The 22,572-nt window shown below is 48.4% G+C and overlaps 7 protein-coding genes across 7 annotated transcripts in view; 4 read left to right on the plus strand and 3 right to left on the minus strand.

The window, feature by feature from the left end:
- The window catches only part of VFPPC_18307 (reverse transcriptase), a gene marked incomplete at both ends in the record, with an annotated part of 3,716 nt that extends 1,843 nt beyond the window's left edge, over positions 1–1,873 (minus strand). The window contains one exon of the mRNA XM_022429940.1: positions 1,858–1,873. Within this exon, the coding sequence (XP_022285068.1) occupies positions 1,858–1,873 (16 nt within the window). The remainder of the gene's footprint in view (positions 1–1,857) is intronic.
- A 151-nt stretch (positions 1,874–2,024) lies between these two features.
- On the plus strand, positions 2,025–4,846 carry VFPPC_18308 (restless-like transposase; the record flags this gene model as incomplete). Its single annotated transcript, XM_022429941.1, has 2 exons — positions 2,025–3,120; positions 3,687–4,846. 2 exons carry the CDS (start codon positions 2,025–2,027, stop codon positions 4,844–4,846), a joined length of 2,256 nt encoding a protein of 751 aa, XP_022285069.1.
- Positions 4,847–6,143: 1,297 nt separating this feature from the next.
- Positions 6,144–8,435, plus strand: VFPPC_11900 (transposase; the record flags this gene model as incomplete). The annotated part of the gene is made up of 1 exon (XM_018289947.1): positions 6,144–8,435. The coding sequence occupies one exon, from the start codon at positions 6,144–6,146 to the stop codon at positions 8,433–8,435; it is 2,292 nt and encodes a 763-aa protein (XP_018137039.1).
- A 2,914-nt stretch (positions 8,436–11,349) lies between these two features.
- Positions 11,350–13,824, minus strand: VFPPC_11897 (restless-like transposase; the record flags this gene model as incomplete). Its single annotated transcript, XM_018289945.1, has 2 exons — positions 11,350–12,630; positions 12,688–13,824. 2 exons carry the CDS (start codon positions 13,822–13,824, stop codon positions 11,350–11,352), a joined length of 2,418 nt encoding a protein of 805 aa, XP_018137037.1.
- Positions 13,825–15,424: 1,600 nt separating this feature from the next.
- Positions 15,425–18,084, plus strand: VFPPC_11895 (hypothetical protein; the record flags this gene model as incomplete). Its single annotated transcript, XM_018289944.1, has 2 exons — positions 15,425–17,942; positions 17,990–18,084. 2 exons carry the CDS (start codon positions 15,425–15,427, stop codon positions 18,082–18,084), a joined length of 2,613 nt encoding a protein of 870 aa, XP_018137036.1.
- A 568-nt stretch (positions 18,085–18,652) lies between these two features.
- VFPPC_18309 (reverse transcriptase) lies at positions 18,653–20,236 on the plus strand (the record flags this gene model as incomplete). The annotated part of the gene is made up of 1 exon (XM_018294658.1): positions 18,653–20,236. One exon carries the CDS (start codon positions 18,653–18,655, stop codon positions 20,234–20,236), a length of 1,584 nt encoding a protein of 527 aa, XP_018137035.1.
- A 247-nt stretch (positions 20,237–20,483) lies between these two features.
- On the minus strand, positions 20,484–22,370 carry VFPPC_11893 (reverse transcriptase; the record flags this gene model as incomplete). The annotated part of the gene is made up of 1 exon (XM_018289943.1): positions 20,484–22,370. The coding sequence occupies one exon, from the start codon at positions 22,368–22,370 to the stop codon at positions 20,484–20,486; it is 1,887 nt and encodes a 628-aa protein (XP_018137034.1).
- Between the last annotated feature and the right edge of the window lie 202 nt (positions 22,371–22,572).

Genomic DNA, 22,572 nt, shown 5'->3' on the forward strand with positions numbered 1-22,572 from the left:
TTTGCTTGTTCTATCAACAGAGGCAATTCTTATCCGACAAATGAACAGAAACACGGAAACACCTCCAAAGATTCAAAACCCAACGTTTGACGGGCCGAAAAGACGAAAGTTGTTCCCTTGGATTCCTACATAAAGGGTGGAATCATACGAGAACTAAATGATTGTTACGCAAACTTTTAGCGTATGATTTTGCTCATCTTTTTGTGAAGGCATCAAGAGTGTCAAAACAAAAACCAGCTATACAATGAGAATCATAGACCAGATAGCGGAATTGCAGTGGGTCTTGTCGGAGAATTATAAATGCAAAACAGAACACCATAGCATTCTCAAGCCAAACCGGTACAATTTACTCCATACTATTCTGATATCATCAGGTATGCGACAACGACAGTACGGTGGTCAAATAACGCCTCTATCGCGATGCCATTGATCGTCATTAATACTTGATTTCCCATTTGTCGCTCAGACTTGGGTCACTCGGGTCACTCGAGTCACTCGGATCATATCACTTGACACGGACCCGGAGTGGTAGACGTGATGCTATTTTTGTATAAAATATCACGGCCGCCAAACAACATTCAACGACATATCTTCCCCGGTATGTTACAGCCCCAGTTATTTAGGTGCTGACACCATCAGGGTCCATGTTGACGGCTCGGGTCCCTCTCCCTCTAGGGAGTATTATTCCGTGGCTGAGTGTCATCTCGCGCTCGCCTATGAGAGGCAATATGTGACGCTTCGGAGCTCGATCAGCAGTAATGTCATCGTGGGAGATAGTTGCATTTGGCGACAAGTCAGCTTCGGGGTGTGGGAGAGTGGTGTTGGGACCTGGTGATAGTCAGTGGTGTACGTGATCTAACTGGCAAAAACATCGGATTGCTTAACAAAGCATTCCTTCACCAAAAGGCTCTGGGAAGCCAGTGTCCCTGGCACTGGCGTTGTGTCTTGGTTGGGTTTGTAGCAGACACGACTGAGTTTTGTGGATCAACCAGGGCATCAGCAACTATGCTCCTATGAGAAGCTTTCTGGCATGCGATGATGACCTGGGATACATAATTGGAGCTCCGCAAATTACGAGGCATTGAATTCAGTGTATGACGTTGCGAGCTCCTGTAAAGTTTGATGCAACAACGATCACGGGGGGGGGACAATGCATCCATCGTTGGTAAAGCCTCTTCAACATACAACAACTGGCAAGTCCTTTTCGTTCCCTACCCCGAGCCCTGCGACCAGGGGATTGATAGAGAAACGTGGACTCAACTAGGCCAGCTGTGGACTATAAGGTATGTTGCAAGTGCTTGTGCTCCGAGGCGTGGCGCGAGGTCGAAATTTGCTCGGGGCCCGTGGTGTCGGATAAGGCTGCCTCTGTTGATTGAACAAGCAGACTTGGAGTAATTGCTGGATGTCATAAAATCATGGATATCAGAAGGTGAAGAGGCTTGCCAGCCACTTGGAAATAATTAGAAGGCTGGAAATAATGCTTCTTTGCTAAGATAAATGACGTGAATCCCTCTGGCAAGAGGAGGACAACAAGTTCAGATATACAAGCAATTGACAGGCTATTGAATCAAGAACTGCATCTTCAGCGTAGTAAAAATTGAATTGGAACCGCATAACGCGACAATACTATCAATCTGGCAGCACCAAGGGTGGAAACCACTCAACGTTATTCAACCGGGTTGACCTAATTGACCAGCGACGTCAACTCAACTCAATCAACTGCAGGCCTGATTACCTAACTTGTCAATCCATAATAATGTTCAGTTGATTGAACAGTTGAACAGTTGAAGTCTGTTGATTTAGGGTAGGAGGTTCGCTGGGAGCATCGGCTTTGACGGCTTCACTCCTTAACCCAACCTTTCAGCCAGGCCATTGCTGCCGCGCTAAGCCCAAGGAGGTCAAGCCTCAAGCCCAAACGCGACCTGTCGACCTCGCGACCGCGACTTTAATGGGTTGAGCGTGTTCTCTGATTCCGACTGAAGCTGAAGCATCGCAAACAGTGCTTCTCGCCACAGTTCGATGTAATGGAATCTGCCACACCATGGTTGAGCAATGGAATCGAAACGTTGTCTCGCACAACACCCGCAGATTCATGCCTAGCAACGCCTGCCCCGAGCGCGCGATCGGAATCACCAATTCAAGCCCCGGACCACCAATATCTTTGGCGCCGTTTCCCCGATCACATTTGGTCACAACGTGTACGAGACACTTCCTCTTGGGTATGGGACTTTGGTTTTGATATCCAGGGTGCCAATGGTAATCGTCGGTGGGTCTGCAAACGTTGCATCCAAAGCAGGCGTCCAATACCCAGGAGCTTTGCGGAAAAGGGCATTCAGAACGCGAATGCTCATCTGTTCAAGGATCACAGAATATGCGCACCCGGCGAGGCGACAAAATCGTCGGCTCAAAAACAAGCAGAAAAGGTAAGGAACAGGGACCAGAGGTCTATTGCTGATGTGATGAAACTCGATACAAGGCTCCCACGCGAGCAAGACATTGCGAATAAGCTCGTTCAAGGCTTCGACCGGAAGTACTTCCAACGACTTCTACTCGAATGGATCATTGAGGAGAATCACTCTTTTACTGTTTGTGAACAAGGAAGACTGCGAAGAATATTCGAATATCTCAATCCCCTTGTGAAGATAACCGACGCCAACATTACGAGGCCGACTATTCGCCGGAAAGTTCTCTCGGCCTACGAAACACATAAAAGTAAGGTTGCAGAGGTTTTGCGGCAGTCATCGGGCCTGATTCATGTCTCATTTGACGGATGGAAGTCAGGGAATAGACACAGTCTGTACGGAGTTGCTTGCTTCTTTCGGGACGAGAACAGTCAGCCGCGAAAGCTAGTGCTTGGCGTCCCTGAGCTGCGAACGCGCCATTTTGGGCACAATATTGCGGCAGAAATACTTGACGTCCTTGACGCGTATGGAATTAAGGATAGGGTTGGGTACTTCACATTAGATAATGCACAGAGCAATGACAAAGCGATGGAAGTAATTGGTGGCGAGCTTGGCTTCATGGGATCGACGAGGCGTGGCCGCTGTTTTGGCCACACTCTAAACCTCTCCGCGAAAGCTCTTCTTTTGGCCACAACGTTGAGGCGTTTGAAGAGCAGCTGTCAGGTGCAGCAGCCTTATCTGAGGCAGAGCACACGCTTTGGCGGCGCAAGGGACCCGTCGGAAAGTTGCACAATCTAGTCGTAGATATTAGGAGGTCGGATCAGCTTACTTATCTCCTGCGAAGTATACAGCGGTCAGAATTCGACATGTCGGCTGATGTTAGGGTCAGAGCAAGCAAGACACTCGATCTAATCATTGACAACGATACACGATGGCTTTCTCAACTATATATGATAAGGCAGGGTGGTCATCGATAAGTATATCGATTTGTATCGTCGATCAATATCGTATCGACCGATATCGATATCGAAATCGATATCGATTACAATATATCCGAAATTGGAGCAACCTTAATAGGGTAATTTTATTTGTAAATCGCAATTTCGGACTCTAAAAATAGGACAAGGCTTGTTGCGGAGGCAACAGGCTTGCACTTCCTTTTTATTGTGTTGCACAGTTCATACTGTGTAGTGAACCGATGTCGATGTAACTCCAGCAATGACTTAGCGGAATCGGTACCTTATTTTTGGGAATAATTTTGATCCCCACAGTGAGTGACCGTAGATTCTACTTGCGCATCCATATCGACGATATCGACGATATCGCCCGTCGATATCGATATCGTATCGTATCGTATCGATCGTATCGATGACCACCCTGTGATAAGGCGAGCCATTACTCTCCGTCCATACCTTGAGCAGCTTATATTGAAGCATCGCCAGCAATGGGAGCAAGATAACAGGTCAAAGAGGACAGGCATTTTAAGGAAGTCGGCCAAGGAGCCGCGGATTTGCTTGGAAGAAAACCAGTTGACGGCTCATGACTGGACCGTCCTTGAGCATCTCGCTACACTTCTTGGGTTCTACGAAGATGCCGTCAAGACTCTAGAAGGCGATGGTCAGCAGCGCAAGCGCAAAGGTGGATGGGTGGGCTCCTACGGGAATGTGTGGGAAGTCATTCAAGGATTTGAGTTCCTTCTAGAGGTCCTCGAAGAGTATAAGCAGCTTGCGTCTGGAATACCTGACCCGGAGCATTTCAGAATTAACATCAACTTGGGATGGGAGAAGCTGAACAAGTATTACTGCGCGTTGGACGAGACACCAATTTATTATACGGCTTTGGCCCTGCATCCGGCTTTCCGATGGGGATATTTCGAGAACGAGTGGAAGGACAATACGAAATGGGTGACGAAGGCGAAGCAAATGGTTCGAGAAGTGTGGGAAACGGAATATCGCAACCTGCAAATAGACTCAAGCCCCGTGGTCCACGAACCGGCAGCTAAGCGGCAGCGCAAGTACTACAACCCTTTTCAGGCGTGTTGTGAACGCACTCGGCCAGTCTCTAGATGCGGCAGGGTTAAAGAGGAAGGGTCGTCGCCCGCTCGCATAGATGTGGATGTTGACGAACTGGAAATATGGCAGTCATCGAGAGAGGATGGGGACAGCGACATTAGAGATCCGATAACGTACTGGCATGAGCGCCGACGACGATATCCACGCCTGTCGCGAATGGCGCTGGACTTCCTTACGATTCAGCCAATGTCAGCTGAGTGTGAGAGATTGTTTGCGGCAGCGGGACGCATGGTAACACCACTGCGAAGCCGGCTTGATGCTGATATCATAGGAATGTGCCAAGTGCTACGGTCGTGGTTGAGAGCTGGGGTAATCGACGACCTAGACGTACTGCTTCTTCCCGTTGAGACTGTTGACGGTGAGGAGCCGTAGAAGATACCGATGGGGGGAGAGTTCGGGTGATAACTCTGATGAGGTAGACGACACCGCGTGATCGCAAAATTAGAAGTACAAGTAGTGAATGAGAGAGGGAAAATGGCCACAGCCTGAATGACTAATCAGTCAACTGATGGACGTCAATGTCCATTAGGCACACATTTTGTCAATCCACGGCTGTATCTCGTTGACCAGGTCAACTCAACGCAACTGAAGCAATTTGTGGGTTGAGTTGAGTGGTTTACACCCTTGGGCAGCACACGCATTTATGTTTCCAAAAGCGGCACCAGTGGAAGCACCTACGAAAAATAAGATCAAGAAGGAGACCACGAGCGAATATGTCAAACCTTCAGAATCTGATATATTGAAATGGAGGAAGGCTGGTCCTCTTGGCAAGCTCCACAACATCGTTGTTTTTATCCGGTGTAGTCCCCAACGTATACAGAGGTTTAAAGAGATCAGCGACAAGAAGGGACTTCTTCGCGACAACGATACAAGGTGGAACTCCAAGTACTATATGACCGCGAGAGCTATCGAACTTGCAGATCAAATTGATTACTTTTGTTCCAAGGAGAAGGACCTGAAGCTTGACTCCCTTTCAGAGCAAGACTGGGTTGAGCTGAGAAAAGTTTGCAATTTCCTCAAATCATTCGCTGATGCAACCAAGGCTACGGAAGGTCACGCGCATAGGATTGACCGAACGTTGCCGATGATGGACTTCCTGCTTAGTAAATTTGAGGCTGCACGAATCGAATACGGAAATGACGCATTCATGGCGCCATGCGTTGAGGCTGGGTGGGCGAAACTCGACGCGTATTACACTCTTACAGAACGTTCATCTGCATATGTTGCAGCCATTGTCCTCAGTCCTCATAGAAAGTGGCACTACTTTGCAGACTTGCAAACAAATAAATGGCATTCAAATTTATTCAAATCAAATCAAATAAATCCAAATTTATTCAAATCAGATCTGACCTTAAATTACTTGAATCAAATCAAATCCGAGGGCTCGATTTATTTGGATATTTGAATAGTCATTTGAATAACTCCTTAGGGTAGCCTCTCTTCCTCGTTCACAGCCCACGCTGGTGTAACGTACATTCAAATGGCCCGTGCCACGAACTTCGCTTTTGCTTTTTGCTTTTCCCACGACGCGTTGCCTTCGGAATCCCAGTGGGCGCGTTTCATCGCGTCGTGCAGCGCAAGCTGACATCGCGGAGATCATGGAGTAGTTTTGGAGGAGCTTCTGTTATCATTCGAATGCAATACTGCGAGATTTGCTTCTTGACCTGGCATGGATTTTCCCGGTAGTACCGACAGCGGACCCACATCCTTGCCAGGCTTGCAAGACAACAGCTACAGCGACCCGGCTAGCTCCCTCGACCTCGGTGCATCGGAGATCGTGAAACAGCTAGCGGACAATGCAACTTTCTCCTCTGACTGCGTTGGCTATGAGGGAATTGACTGGAATCGCCTCTCAGGCTATTCTATCAGTAGACCCCGAAAAAGGCCACGCACTGGCTGGGTGTGGGAGTATGGGTACGACGTTGAAGATGATAGCTCTGGCCATCGATTTTGGGTGTGCAAGCTCTGCCACCGAAAGCAAGCCATAACGACTCATATGTACGACGCCGCATCGACGAGCCAAGCGAACAGCCACATGGCAGACGTCCATCGTGTCGACCGAGACGGGCAGATACCACCTCGAGGAAAGAAGCAACGAACCATCTTTGACATGGTCAATCTGAATGCTCGTCAGCCAAAGGAACAAGCCGTGATGAACGCATTCATAGCGTCATTCGAGCCGGTTCGTTTTCAGCAGTTGCTTGTTCGCTGGGTGACTTGCGATAACATTCCGTACCACAAGCTCGAAAGTCCCTATTTTCGCGAGCTTATGGCGTACGCAAATAGTGCCATCATTGACTCGGGAAGTCTTCCCACCCACACGACGGTTCGTGAATGGATTATTCAATCTTTCAACCGACACAAAGGTGTGGTGGTAGAATTGCTCGGCCGATCGATAAGCCGCATCAACGTCTCGTTTGACGCTTGGTCCTCTCGCAAATTTAAGTCCCTGCTTGGCCTTACCGTCCACTTTCTGGATGATGAAGGTAGCTTTCGTACGTTTCTTCTGGGCTTGCCGCAGATAGAAGGCCGCCATAGCGGCGAGAATCTAGCCGATCGAGTCAGCGAAATAATCCACGAGTACGGCTTTGAGAGTCGTATTGGGTACTTTGTGACAGATAACGCAGAGAGCAATGACACATGTCTGGAGCACCTGAGTTCTGAATTGGGATTCAAGAAACAGCATAGGCGGCTTCGCTGCTGTGGTCATATTATCAATCTCGTTGCTCGATCTATTCTTTTTGGGACAGACGCTGACGCGTTTGAGGAGGACTGCCAGGCGGAGAAAGAAATCCAGGATGAGGTTAAGCTCTGGAGGGCAAAGGGGCCTATAGGAAAGCTTCATAATATTGTTCACTGGGTGCAAAGGTCTGGTCAACGCATCGAGAAGCTTCACAGGCTTCAGTCTATCGAAAATACAGCCCTAAGCTTGGAGAATCAAACGACCTACGATGTTATTACGGATAACGCTACTCGGTGGAACTCGTCTGAAGCCATGATGGAGCGAGGCTATCAGCTCCGAAATGCACTAGATTCCTTAGTCCAGGCAGAAGTGACAGAATGGAACCAGTATGTGTCGAGGAGGACTCGAAATGGGGCGAAACCGCTGCCGAAGAAGAGCCGCAAGAAGCCCACGATTGTTGACGACAAGATGACTGCCGAAGATTGGTCAGTCATCGCAGAGTACCTCGCCATTTTAAAACCATTGAAGATAGCGACCAAGCGCCTTGAGGGCCGCCCTAAAGATGGCAAGTTTGGAGCCGTCTGGGAGGTTTTGCTCACAATGGAATGGCTTTTAAAGCACCTGGAAGAGTCAAAGCTGCAGCACGAGCGAGACGAGGAACCATATCTACGAATAGGTTGCAACCTCGGTTGGATGAAGTTGGACCAATATTACACGCTCACAGAAGATAGTCCTGCATACCTTGCAGCTCTTGTTCTTCACCCGGCTTTTCGCTGGTCTACGGTGGAATCGCAATGGGCTGATCACGCGGATTGGTTGGACAGAGGTAGGGCCGCTGTGCAAGAGCTGTGGAATGAGTATCGAGTCTTGCCGGTCGAACAGGATGCTATACCGGAACAACCGACCGTTGCGCGGAAGACAACTGACTTGGACGACTTCATGACTTCCGTTCGAAAACTCAGCACTCATCCAGCTCCTTCAACGTCTATCATGCGTGACGAGTACGCTGAGTGGATCGCAACGACTGACCCGGGAGATTGCTTGGTGGAAGATCCGATCCAGTATTGGCTTCTCCGAAGGCGTCAATATCCGCGCCTTTCACGAATGGCGATTGATCTCTTTTCTGTGCCAGCGATGTCTTCTGAGCCAGAGCGTATTTTCAGTCTCACAGGACAAATGGTGACAGCGCAGAGAGGTCGCCTGAAGGCCGATATTATAGGGGCCGCTCAGTGTATCTCGTCTTGGGAGAAAAGTGGGGTCATAGAGATATCCAAATGAAAGTCAAATAAATCAAATTGGGATGGAGCCAAATCAAATTAAATCAAATCCGTAGCTAGTATACTTGAATCAAATCAAATTGACCCTCGGATTTGATTTGATTTATTTATTTGCAAGTCTGCTCGTCATCGCCCTCTTCAATCCTGACAATCTCGTCTTGCACTAGGTTTCGGTCTAGTATCACCCGGCGGTAAATTTCATCGAGCTCTGAAAACTCCCAAACAGTTCGACCAAGCATCTTCCGAACTCTCGAATCCTCTTGACCTTCCATGATACGATTATCCTCGTGTCCGGGACAGAAACCTGGTGGTTTAGGGGTTTGGGCGGGGCTGGCCACCTTGTGTCACTGCGTGATTCGTACTTGCATTGCACAAGTGAGATGATGTGGCGGATAACGGTAAGGTTACGAAATTGCGGTCTGGTCACTGAGGTTCGACTAGACGCGGTGGCGCGTCTGGACCTGGAACCCCGCCTCCCGCACTGGATTGGCTTCAGATCATGCCCTGTGTTCACAGCCCAATCCCTAAATAGAACCACCAGCTTCCCCAGTCCGCAATTGCCACACTGACCCAAAATTGGCTGGTCCAAGGATAGGCCCAGGAGTGCCTCAGACAGGCATCCGGGGGTGACAACACCATCGCCAAGATCAAAGGAATTATTGCAAAGTATCAGCTTCTTAGCTGCGGGGTAAATCCCAAGAGTATTTTCTTACTGTCAAACTATTTTCCCGTCAGATAACATGGCCTCTCGACCTCTAGGGTTGCAACCTATGGCAGCTTTTACGTACATGCATAGCCGCGATATAAACTGTTGGAGGGTCGAACCTTGCTGGCACTCGTGCCCAATACTATCTAATATTTAGGTTGATGTTGCTGCACGGTAGAATAACTGAGCCAGTTACAATTGCAGGATCAAGGCGACACGGTCCCTTGAAACATGTGGGGCAGCTTTCCAATGACAACAAAGTTGTATTTTGTCATTCAAAATCATACAGTCCTCAGCACTCAACATTGCAAAGAAGGGGTTCCACGGACCAATACAAGCAGTGAGGCAAATTTCTCGGATATGTGTATTTGACATATTTTAGCGGGTACTACATATTGCTCTTCCCGCGCTGTTTCTCTGAACTATATACTGCTCGAGGTGCCGCACCAATGATTAAATTTTTCGATAGGAAATATACTTGTAGGTTTGAACATAAATAGGGACGGTATGAACAATGCAGTACCTAGTCGGGGTGCAAAAGACATATATCAGTTTGAGCAAGCCACACAACATAACCACAGTTAACATCCAACACCAAAATCACGGTCAAAGGTCAAAGATTGTATAGAAAAATTGCATCCACCCGAAATTCCCCTCGACGCTCCACATATAACAGGCTGCATGCGCATTGACCTTGAGATAGTAGAACATGTTGCAGTGTCCTGGTTCATTACGGAAAGCCCGCATCCAGCCTCATTGCTGTTACATGCCATGTCGTAGCACTAGTATACATGTATTTTGCGCCTAGACCATTCGTAGCCAATGTCGCTTTGATGAGTGGCTAGTTTCCGAGTCAACTAGAGGCAATGCAGTGCCTAAACTTTAAAACTGCTGCTGAATTGCCTCAAATATTGAACAAGCGTGCGTTCATGTATTTCGTTCTCTCCGCTCGGATCTGGCCACTGTCCAGGGTCTGTGATAGTAAGATATCTCAGATCGTTCTTGTTTAGCAGGACGCAAAACCTAAGCAGCTCTTGGATCTGCTCCTCGGGTAATTTAGCACGTTGCAACTCAGAAACGATTGCATCCACGCTAAGCTGTACATGAGACCTTTTGGCATCATCAGATTCGAGGTCTTGGTCATCCGCAATGCGCCGGATGAGTTCATCCGAACGTGAGCGTACGATCACAAACCGCTGACGTTGACGAATGCAGGCTTTAATAATGTCAATCTCGACCTGCGCATCGTCACCTTGTCTTAGTAGCTCATGCGATAGTGAAAATTCTCATTGCTGACTTACCTGCCCCAGTCTCTCCCCATGGACAATCAGCAACAGGTCAAATAAGTACAATCTTTGTGTCTCGTAGTAATCTTCCGCTGGCACACGTTGAGTACCGGCACCAGGGCAGTCATGCAATATGAGAGGCTGAAAGCTTGGATGGCCACGGTACTTTTGGCGCTCCAAAGTCGTCTCAACAGTACCTGTACGGGCTGAACCCATTTTACCATTCCGAAGTCCCATCAGGGCGTTGAGCAGTGACGACTTGCCGCATCCAGAGGGTCCACATATTGCTACGTGGCATGAATTTTTTTCGAACTGTAGTTCATTTCGTTCACGGTCAACACGGTCTTGCCCGAGGTTTAACGAGGCCGCTCCGGAGAAAGCCCAGGACATTAGCTGACTAGACGCCCAATATAGAGCGATAGCCGGGGCAGATGGAGGATTGAAAATTGCCGAGGCAATCAGAGGGTAAGCATGGAAGTTTGGCAATCCAAGCGTCCAACCTGATGTCATCCATTTGAACATGGTGGGAGGTATTGTTATGGGGATTGTACGTATAGTTATTGAAGGACGGAGAGAGTAGAGCCTGGTGAGCGTGCCGCCGGTTACGCGCAGTTATGTGTAAATAATGTAGATAGGTATTGTAACTATTATATAGTAGTTACTGTATTGTATTTACATTTATACTTGCTTTTACTAGCAAATCAACACATCTTTTTATAGAAGTAGATCAGGCAACAGGGTGAAGTATAATGGATGTGCTCAAGGCTCGAAACCACTACACCCATCCACATTTGGGCCAAGTCGAGTGGATGTGCTACATATCAGACCTCTACTCGGTGGATGTGCATCATTTCCAAGTTGAGTGGAGTGGATGTACACATGTATGTACAAATGCATTTTGGAGACTGTTCACCGGATCACGCCTATTCGGCCTCACTTTCACATTTTGTTACTAACTCGTCCCCCGCCTGCTGCGGTGCCCAATCACCTTCCTCGCTGGCGCTGTCCTCGCCGTCCAATAGCCACTTGGACTGGGCAAGTGCCAGTTCATTGTCGCTCAGAGTCGCGTAAACTCCATCCAGTTGAGTCTCAACATGCGAGTGAAGCAATGGATCCAGGTTCTTGATGAGGCCTGCACGATACCAAGAACGTAAAACCTGACAGATTCCGATAATCTCAGCATCCAGGTCTGTACGCAATGCCGAGACCATTTTGCCAGCTGCTGAAAATAGCCTCTCACATTCCGCTGACATTGGCTGAATCGTCAGGAAGTCCAGGGCCATCCTGGATAACCTCGGATATCTGCCTTTCTTCGTAATCCAGTAACCGATTGGATCACGAACATTGCTGTCACCTGCCTCACGATCCATCTGCCACGCCTGGTACTCGTCACCCATTATAGTGCTTGCGTGGGCTGGTGTTGAGCTTGGCAGACGACTGTTCTTCTCGAACGGGTTGAAAAACCGAGACCGCTTTGCTGGTGGCTCGTCGTCACTCCTGCTGCTGGTAGTCCTAACTTCAAGGTGGGCGTAGTCGGACAACCAGACATCAGCAACCATCTCTTTTGCTTTTTTCACCCAACCAGGTTTATGTGACCACGTCTCATCAAACCAGTCCCAGCGATAAGCCGGATGGAGTGCCATGGCTGTATAGTATATCGGCGTCTCATCCAGCCGTTGGTAATACTCATCCATCTTATCCCAAGCAAGGTTGATTCCAATGCGCAAGTACTCTGCATCGGGAAAACCAGCAGCAAGCTCTTTATACTCTTCCAGAGTGTTAAGAAGCAGCTCGTACCCAAGCACCACGTCCCATACATTGCCGTAGGAACCGGTCCAACCCTGCTTGCGCTTACGGATGTGCCCGTCGCCCTCCAGCGTCTTCACAACAGTTTCGAAGACCGTCAGTATAGCCTCCAAATGGTAGAGGACCTCCCAGTCTTTGTCCGTGAGCTGATTCTCGTCACGGAGGATGCGTGGCTTTTTTGCCAACTTGGCTTGCGTTACTTCACCAGTCTTTTTAGACCGATTTTCATCTTCCCACTGGGCCTTGTACCTGATCAATAGTAGTTCGATCGATGTTTTTAACCGCAGGGCCCTACGGATCATGTAGAGTTGCGACAGCCAGCGCGTGTCGTTGTCGACGATTAACTTGAGCGATTTCTTCGATCGAAGTTTGAGGGTAGTGGCGCGATCAATTTCTTCCTGTTTGATGTGTCAACTTAGTACAATGTGAACAGGATTTGATGCGAAGCCGCCTACTCTCTGGACCTCTTTGAATAAGTAGAGTAGCCGATGGGTAAGGCGCACATCGACAACTATATTATGTAACTTGCCAACAGGCCCTTTTTTACGCCATCGAGCGTATTCATCATCAGATAAAGCTTCTGCACCTGATAATTGCTGCTCGAACGCGTCGGAGTTTTTGCCAAACAAGAGCGCCTTGGCTGACAGGTTAATTGTGTGGCCCATACAACGTCCTCGGCGTAGCCGGCCATTGAATCCTAGCTCAGCACCGATAACATCCATTGCCGTATCATTGTTTTCGGCGTTGTCCAGGGTGAAATAGCCAATCTTCTCTCGACGCACACCAAGAGCATTTAGGACATCGAGAACCTCTCCGCCAATGGTTGAGCCGAAGTGGCGATGAGCCTCTGGAACCCCAATTATGATTTTGCATGGCCGATCCTGCTCATCTCTAAAAAAGCAGGCAATCCCGTGCAGGGCGAGCTTATTTCGAGACGTCCAGCCATCAAATGATATATGGAGTAGTCCGGAGGAGTTCCTCAGCACTTCTACAACCCTCTGCTTGTGGCGGTTATATTCTTGAATAATCTTGTATCGAATGGCACTGCCGCTCAGGTTGGCACACTGAATCGAAACTGACGGATTCAAATAGTCGAAGATTTCTCGGAGGACGGGGTTCTCGACGAAGGAGAAGGATTGGTTGCTACTCACGATTAATTCCACTAGCATCCTCTGGAAGTGCTGTTTATCAAACCGTGAGATGAAACAATTCGCGATAGTCTGTTCCCTAGGCTTATCAACGTTCAGTTTCAAAGCAGAGGCAATAGTCGGCTGCTTCGGTTCTAGTGCGCCATCTGACTTCAGCTGTGCTGTGCTCCTCTTCTCCCGTGCTGGCGCTGGTATTTTGTGCTCACGCCACAGATGATTTGCGGCGTTCTGAAGGCCTGACGACGCAAAACTTGCGATACTAGGCCGATTTAGTTGGATGCAGCGCTTGCAGATCCATTTCCGTGTGCCATGCCGTTGAATATCGTAGCCAAAGTCCCAAACCCAGGAGCTAGTATCACGTGCGCGTTCTGACCAAGTCCAGCCTTTGAAATGGCGAAACAGACGGTCTTCGAGCAGCTTCTGCTGCTCTGACTGGACTGGCATATCGAATGGCATAACTACATCGTAGAAAGAAAATTGTAAAATAAACAGCAGGAGATTCGAGGAATCTCTTGCCCCATGCCGAGAATGTAAGATGAATTGTGGAGTGATCGGCGTTGTTGGCCAGGGTCTTTAAGTGTCTCGATTTAAGATCAATTTCCGTGCAAAAATATACCATGCCGACTGCTGAAAATACCGGGTCGGAGAGTATCCTCGTACCTACCCTAAATACACCTAAATACATCAATTACATCCATTTCAAGCACGAATGTAATGGATATTATGTAATCTGAGCGCTGAGGAGATGGATTTAATAGAGATGGGCCATTTATATGTGGTCCACGTGGCTATCCAGTGTAGTGGGTTCGAGCCTTGCCTATGCTTTTGGAACCTCAGGCCAACCTCGTAGAGACGCAAGTAGGGCTGATATTTGAATATTTTGAAGTCGAATCGAGCTCGAGACCTTTGAATTGAATGAAGATGAATCCAGTAAGGTCTTCATCTTCATCGAATTGGATAATACAAGCCTTCATTTGCTTCATTCAAGATGCTTTTGAAGACCGGCCTAATAATGGTCCGCGTCACGTGTATGTGTATTTCTACCTTTCATTGGCCAAGTTCCCGGCGATAAAAGAGTAAGGTAGTTAGGTGCGTCCGTATATTTTGGCAGAGCGATCCTAACAATGGCTGATGCCCCAGTCTTTCGCAATCTTGGCACCCTATATCAAAAAACACCATGAAGCGTATGAACAGCGTGATTTTGTAATGCACACAATAAAGGTAGTACCGTTCAAATGTTCTGGATTTTCTTATTCGAACCATATAAGTCTTGATATGGGTACTTAAGGTTTGCTCAAGGGGTGCCACAACGTCATGAAGGCAGTCAAAAAGTTCCCTCATTTTGCTACTGGAAACCCACACTTCACGCACACATCAACGCCGACTATCCACATTTTGGATTCACAATACAACACTTATACTACTCGATAGTCTCCGGCAAGGCGATTTGAAAAACGCGTTCAGATTCTTCAATATCTCAATGCTGCGCGAACAATTGCAAATGGCACTTATCGCGTCAGTTCGCGATTTGCAGGCTGTTACTAGCCTGTTAGGGACCTATCTAATGCTCAGCCCAGTATGACTCTGCTACTTGCTTGTCCACATGAACCAGTATGAACAAGAAGTACTCGAAACACCTGCAGGATAAGGACATATCGTGGCAACTGGCTGCTTGGACGCGCCGTTCGCGTTCACTTGGCCATGCCTTGCGATTTCGACATGATAGAGGGATCCTTCTACCGTGACATCGTTTAATTCCGGCCACGATATCTTTGGTAGCGGCTTCGAGTCGACCCCCTGAATGAACACTTTGCCTGATGCCGTATCCTTTACTTAATTACTTTCAACCTCGACCCTCCCTGTCTCGAGACTGGCGACCCCTTATGCTTCATCGGGATTATTTGGTGTCGTTCTGATTACCTGTGAGGCGTCGATTCTCGAGTCCTTCAGCCGAGATCAGGTACAACTTCACTGCTCATTTAACTACCTCTCCTTATCCGATAACCTTACTGTACAGACCGATAGCTAATTAAGACATCATAGTATGGCCCCTGCCCAATCCCAAACAGCTGCCGCGGCGAATTTCTTCGCCCCTAGAACTCGGCGTAATATGCCAACACAGAACTATGCCCGCCTCGAACGTCCTCAATTCAACCCTCAGAATCCCCCCCGCGCGCGCCCTGATCCTAGCACAACGCCGGCTCCCTCATCTCCTCTTCCAGCCTTCGAAGATACAATTGTCTGCGCGCCCCCGGGCCACCCTGACTGTGAGTCAGATGATGATATGCCCGACGCGGATACACCAGAGCCGCCATTGAGCACTAGTCATATGACGCTTGAAGAGAAAGCGGAGCTTATCAAGAAGTGGGCCGACAACAAGCAAAAGCATGTTCGCAAGAAGAGAGACAAGAACAGCCACGTTTATTGGTATATGCAGAGGGAGGCTATAGACGGAAGCTTTTACTCAGAGTATAAGGACGGACCGAAGATCTTCCAAGAGTTCCGGTGGACTTGTATAGAGTGCCTCCGAAATCCTTGTGCTCTTCGGAAGAGATTCCAGGTCCTTGAATCGAACCGCAGGGGGGTTACCTCTGGTATGGGAGACCATTTAAAATCCCACAGTATTACGAAGGAGTCTCACCATGCTCGGATCAATGGATATGGCCGCGCCATTGGTGGAGGAGACTATACAGAGGCAGACGCATGGAGCGGTCGACCTAGGCAGAGAGCAAGACTCACTGCCAAGGAGTCTGTACGCCGGTGGTTTGTAAAACACCGACTACCCTTCTCCATTATTGAGACTCCTGCTTTCCAAGAGATGTTCTTGGCTCACAATACAACCTGTGTATATAAGAGTCGTATTACTTTACGCAATCATATACATATAGACTTTATTGAACGCAGGGAGAAGCTGAAGATTGAGCTTGAGTACAATTGTGCCACCATCTCGTTCACCCTTGACATTTGGACAGCACCGAATCGGGTGCCTATTTTCGCCATTATTGCGCACTGGATTACGCCGGAGTTTGACGAGAGAGAGGAGGTTATTGAGTTTATTGAGCTTAAAGGGTCTCACACTGGCGAAAAACTAGCTGAGATTGTTGAGAAGACACTTGAGGAGCTCAGGCTTAAGCCTAAGCTTCTCGCCATTACGGGAGACAACGCCGGCAATAACGGCACGCTCTGTCAGTCGCTTTACGATTCTCTCAAGAACGAATTCGACGATAACGTGAGTCCAATAGGGAGGCCCCGCATGCGCTTTCATGGGAGGAAGAGTTGGATCCGCTGTCTAGCCCATATTACCTCACTCATTTGTGACGGTGTCCTGCAAGATCTCAAGGCAGGCACCGCAAAGGAAGCCAAGAAGATGCTTGATAAGTGGGATGAGGAGAATGAAAGCAACAACTACACCATTCCGGGAGACTCTAGTCGAAGTGCGATTGCAAAAATCCGCCTCCTCAATCTCTGGATGTTGAGATCTGGGCCGAGGGAGCAAGACTTCAAAAGCATGCCCCGCACGCACTATCGGAAGCCAACTTACGATGTTGACACCCGCTGGAATTCGACCTACGACATGATTGACCAATTCCTTGAGTTTGAGGCAGAGTATACCGAGTTCGTTGATACTCACCCGCAAGTTAAGTGCCTCCTGCCCTCATCAGAAGAGATTGTCGCTCTCTATCAATTACGGAGGGTCCTAAAGCCGTTCAAAGACCACACTCTGAAAGTCTCGGAAGTTATGCCGTCAATCTCACAAAGTCTCGACATCTATTGGGATTTGGAAGCTCTTCTTGATGATGTAGTCGAAGGGGTTGGCGACTTTACAGACCTTGATATGTCCATTCGGAACGCGTTCTCAAAGGGCAAAGCAAAACACGTTACATATATGAAGAAGCTTGACGATCAAATGATGCTATTTGCAGCTCACATACTGGATCCGCGCTATAAAACTCACCAATTAGAAATGATGATACCGGATCAATACTCCGAGATTATAGCTAAAGTTAAGAAGTATTTTAAAATGGAGTGGCCGGAGCTAGCAACATTGAATGCCACAGACTCAACTCCGAGCCAACCCAGACTAGATAAGCGTCCTCACGGAGTCTCCGTTGCGCAATGGAAAGCCATCCAAATGAATAAGGTGAAGGAGGCGGAGGACGGCTCGGCAATCACTACTTCGGAGCTTGAAAGGTGGCTAGCGACTCCGCGAATACGGTTCGACGTGTCTATTGCAAAGTCTCCAGACTTCTTACGGAAGTGGTGGAAAGAACACAAGGACGAGTGGCCACTTTTGGCTGCGGCGGCGCGTGATCTTCTCTCTGTCTCCGGCTCTGAAGTTGACGTAGAACGCCTCTTCAGTGGTTGTAGAGACGAATTCGGTATCCGCCGCCACGCTTTGAAGGCAGCTACGGTGCGGGTATTAACACTCTTACGGAGTGCTTATACTCAAGAAGACAAGATCGACCAGAAGTTGGTCAAGGCGGCCATGGAGTATGACATCCTGCCCTTCGCTAATAGTATTCTTTGGAGACCAGACCACTTTGTGGGCAAACTAGTAGATGGTATGAATATACCCTCATTGTATATGTATATGTTAATCTGTGTACAGACGGGGATCCTCCTCCTCCTCCTCCTGCCACCCAAGCCGGTGGGTCATCGATATCAATTCCCCATCCCGATGCAATGGAGACCTTGGAGGATTGAGGCTATGCGAGCATGTACAATGGCGAATTTGAAGGCGTTTTACGGACAGATTTTGAGGATTCGGCCGAGCTTTGAAAGGGCTTATTTCGATGGATTTGCCTAGGAGAGGGGGATCAGTATTTATGTCATTTTGTAATGTTCAGGATGATCTGGGTGATTCACAGAAGGCTATATACTATGGGCTCTTGTAGGCATCTTTGCAATCGCTCACATAATACATTAATCATCAGGATTCCCTCAACCCATTCATGAATGGCCCGAATTGGCACAAACCCCACTTGAACCAGGAAAATTGAGCTTGAAGATTTTGAATCAAGATCCAAAAAATTTGATTCATTTGATTCATCGTTCATTCAAAATCTTCAAAATCTTCACCTTCATTTATCACCCCTAGACGCAAGGCGTGAAACGCTTTTCGTATCCACCACATGATGGCCAAGAAAGGTGCCACTCGATGACCTCCAAGTCTCTATCGCTTACTTACCCAAGGGAAGTGATCGATAAGGGGGGAAACGCTGGGAAGGACACCAGTGTGGCAGGCATTTGCATGCTATCCACCGCGATCAAGATGCATGGCCCCGAACCAAACAACAGAAAGTCCGCTCTGGCGTCGGCTGAGAGAGAGCAGTGGGAGCAGGCCATGCAGGAAGAATATAACAGTCTGATGGAAAATCAGACCTGGAGAGTAGTGAAACGACCAGCAGATCGAAAGGTACTGACCGGCCGGTGGGTCTTCAAACGAAAACTTGGTTCCAACGGGGAAGTCGCTCGACACAAGGCAAGATTTGTCGTGCGGGGTTTCTCGCAGATATACGGTCTAGATTTTGACGAAACCTATGCCTCAGTAGTGAAGTCGGCATCCTACCGAATACTCTTTGCACTCCAAGCTCGATACGGATGGAAGTGCCACCAGATGGACATTAAGACGGCTTTCCTCAATGGCAATCTGGAGCACGAGATTTTTGTCGAACCACCAGAAGGCTACCCTGAAGCAAAAAATCAAGTTCTCAAACTATGCAAGTCCCTGTATGGACTAAAGCAGGCACCAAGACAGTGGTACTTCAAACTCAGGGCTTTCCTCGAAGAAAGTGGTTGGAGAGTCTCAAACTTCGACCCGTCCGTGTTCATTCAGGATGATGAGAACCTCATCATGGAAGTCTATGTCGACGATATCAACATATTTGGCATGAATGAGAATCGAATCATAGCCATGAAGCACCAACTGGCTGCACGTTTCAACATGACTGACCTTGGTCTTTGTGCCTATTACTTGGGGATGCATGTGCGACAAGAAACAAATGGCGACCTCCATTTGCATCAAGGATCGTACATCCAACAGATCCTCGAACGGTATGGACTGCAAGGCATCCATCCACGAAGGACACCCATGAGAACAAACCTGAAAATGACCAAGAACGACGGTCACCCTCAGTCCCTCGATTTTCAACGACGATATCAATCCAAGGTTGGAGCACTCAATTATGCAATGGTGGTCACGCGTCCAGATATTGCCGAAGCAGTGGGAGTCGTCTCCAGGTTTTGCGCGAATCCGACTGAAGAACACATGAAAGCAGTTGATGATATCTATGCTTACTTGAAACACACGCCCAACCTTGGCCTCCATTTCAAGAGGGACTGTCCAGACCGAGAATTGCATGCTTATGTCGATGCAGACTGGGCAGGGTGCCCAGATACGCGAAGATCTACAACAGGCTATGTGATTAAACTAGCCGGAAGTCCTGTGTCGTGGTCATCTCGAAGACAAAGGACCGTAGCCATGTCAACCTGCGAAGCTGAATATGTAGCTGGCTATAAGGCCACTCAGGAAATCATCTGGATTCAAAACATGATCAACGATCTTCGCATCGAAGCCCTGGAAGTGACGTCAACTCCACTTTTGATTGACAATAATGCTGCGCTCAAGTTGACCCGCAACCCTGAGTTGCATGATCGCACAAAACACATCGAATTAAAATACCATTTTCTGCGAGAAATGACGCTCAGTGGGAGAATTAATGCTCAAAGGGTTAGCACCAAGGACAATCAGGCAGATCTCCTCACGAAGCCGCTCCCCAGGGACGCTCATGAAAATCTAACAAGGGGACTCGGGATGGACAAGAGCTTTTGTACTGAACTCGTCACCTGCGGTTAGTGGGAGAGTTGTTCTTGAACGGCAGGTGGCGTCAGCAGCTCTGATACAGCACTTGCAGCTACCAAACAGAGGCTGAAGCTACCAAAAGCAATAATCAAGGGATCAAACATCACAATGTATCAGTAGTGTTATAACGCAACAAAAGCAAGCTGCAGGCAGCTTGCTTGTACCTATAAAGAGGTCTATCTGATCTCTCTAGATACCAAAAAAAAAATTATAGAAGAAGTACACTTAAAGAATCACAATTTCAACTATTTCCAAAGATGTTGCTATGGCCTGGGCACCATTTGACAGATACCTGATATGGATGCTTGTCTCCTACCCTCTGAAAGGTTCTAAAGCAGGCCTGTGAGGAGTTTGGTGCTGTCGTTCCTATACAGTCAATAACGGAGGTATTATCCATACAGACTGTAATTGGTTCGTTAGCAAGATTAGCGAGTAAAGCGCGTTGAAGTCCTTCTAATGCGCCGTGGATCTCTGCGTCAAAGACTTCTCTGCGGCCTAGTTGGCCAGAGCCCCAATCAACAAGGCGTCCCTTGTGGAACACTGCAAATCCGTACCCTGCGGTGTCTCTTTCTGTCTTGGAGCCATCGCTAAAGACAATGAATCCCGCGGGCTTATCCTGAAGCCAGTGTTGGAATTGCAGCACGGCGGTTTCTTTTGGTGGTCTGTTTCCTGCAGCTTCAGTCGGGATGCTATCATCAAAGCGGCGTGGGATAAGCCTTGGTCGTTCAACTTCCTTTGCACATGCCGCTGTTCGGAGGAGTCGGCTATGCCTCTGCAGAGTTCGGCCATGTATTGCTGGGTGGTTGCTCTGGTCAACTTCATGCTGTGCTTGTCTTAGCCGTCTGGATACTGGGTGTGCTGCGTCTAGCATGGCGTAGCGAAGCGCCGTGCGCGCTTGATGCTGCTTTAGTATGATTTCTGCCGGCGGAATTGCTGCCTCTTTCCAAAGAATAACTCGTGGGGTGGTCTTCCAAACAGGTAGTACTGCGTGGCAGGCCTTATTCAGGATTACTTGGATTTTCGAGAGTTGAGTTTTGGTGATCGTCCTTGCTTTCCTGTGGGTTGACTCAGAAGGGAAGCCAGGGAACCATGTGTCCAGCCCGTAAAAGAGTGTGGGTAGGGCTACTGCATATACTGCTCTCCTGGCCGCTACTGCTGACGTTCCGCGTACTGTATTGTTAACGAACCGTAGCTGTGAGACAACCTTACTTGCCTTAAGCGACCATTTATCGATGTGCGTGCTAAAGGTGAGCCTGCGGTCAAGCCAGACTCCCAGCCAACGCATTGCCTTTTGTGCCTTAACCTCCTGGCCTTGGTGACAGACTGTTGGGGAGCTTCTATCCCTTTTTCTGGAGAAGTGCATAACCTCTGTCTTGTCTGGGTCGAAGGAAAAAGCCTCCTGTTGCCCCCATGCTTCCATTGCAGCAATTGCCGCGTTTGCTTTTGCAGTGGTCTCCTCCAGGCTGTCTCCTGTGAAGAGCATTGCTGTATCGTCTGCGTAGCCATACCTCTCTGTTGCTCCTAGAAGGGAGTAGATAGGGGTGGTGGCTAGGAGATAGAGAATCGGTGATATCGGCGAGCCTTGAGGGAGGCCGCATGGCAGCTCTGCGGGTTCTGTTTTAGCATCCTGGAATCTGACAAGAGCTTTGCGGTGGGAGACAAAGTGGTAGATCCACCAAACCAGGAAATCCGGCCATCCTTGTTGTCGGAGTCGTAGGACTAGCCTATTGGGGAGAATAGCATCAAACGCTCCTTTAACATCCATTGTAACAAGTGTGGCGATCTTGCCGTTACCTAAGGCACGTTCAACATCGTAGATAAGTGCGGTAACTATGTCTGTGGCGCTTCGTTTTGGGAGTGCTCCAGCCTGGTTCGGATGGAGGACCTTGTACTTGACAGCTAGGTAGGCGAGACGCCGACCGATTACTCGTTCTAGGCCTTTAGACAGGCAGGAAAGAAGGGAGATGGGGCGCCACGCGGAGACATCACTGAGGTCTCTCTTATTGAGTTTCGGAATCATTGCCACCTCTGCTGTTTTAAAGGCAGTTGGGTGGTATCCTAGGGTGAGGCAAGCGTTATAGAGGAGTGTGGTGACATGCGAAATACTTGGCCAGATTGCTTGGAGCATTTTCGTTGTAATACCGTCCATTCCAGGAGTGGTGTTTCCCGTTTTCAGTAGTGCATCCTGGGCTTCGCTGCAGACCTGTCTATTGTACTGTGTTATCGTACTATTATGTCTACTATCGTACTATTATCTTTACTTCAAAGTATACTACGAAGTATAGTTTTTCAAGGTGAAGTACGATAGCAACTTTACTATCGTACTTTGG

The sequence above is a fragment of the Pochonia chlamydosporia genome (genome assembly GCF_001653235.2).
Source record: "Pochonia chlamydosporia 170 chromosome Unknown PCv3seq00012, whole genome shotgun sequence".
In the NCBI taxonomy this organism is placed as follows: domain Eukaryota; kingdom Fungi; phylum Ascomycota; class Sordariomycetes; order Hypocreales; family Clavicipitaceae; genus Pochonia; species Pochonia chlamydosporia.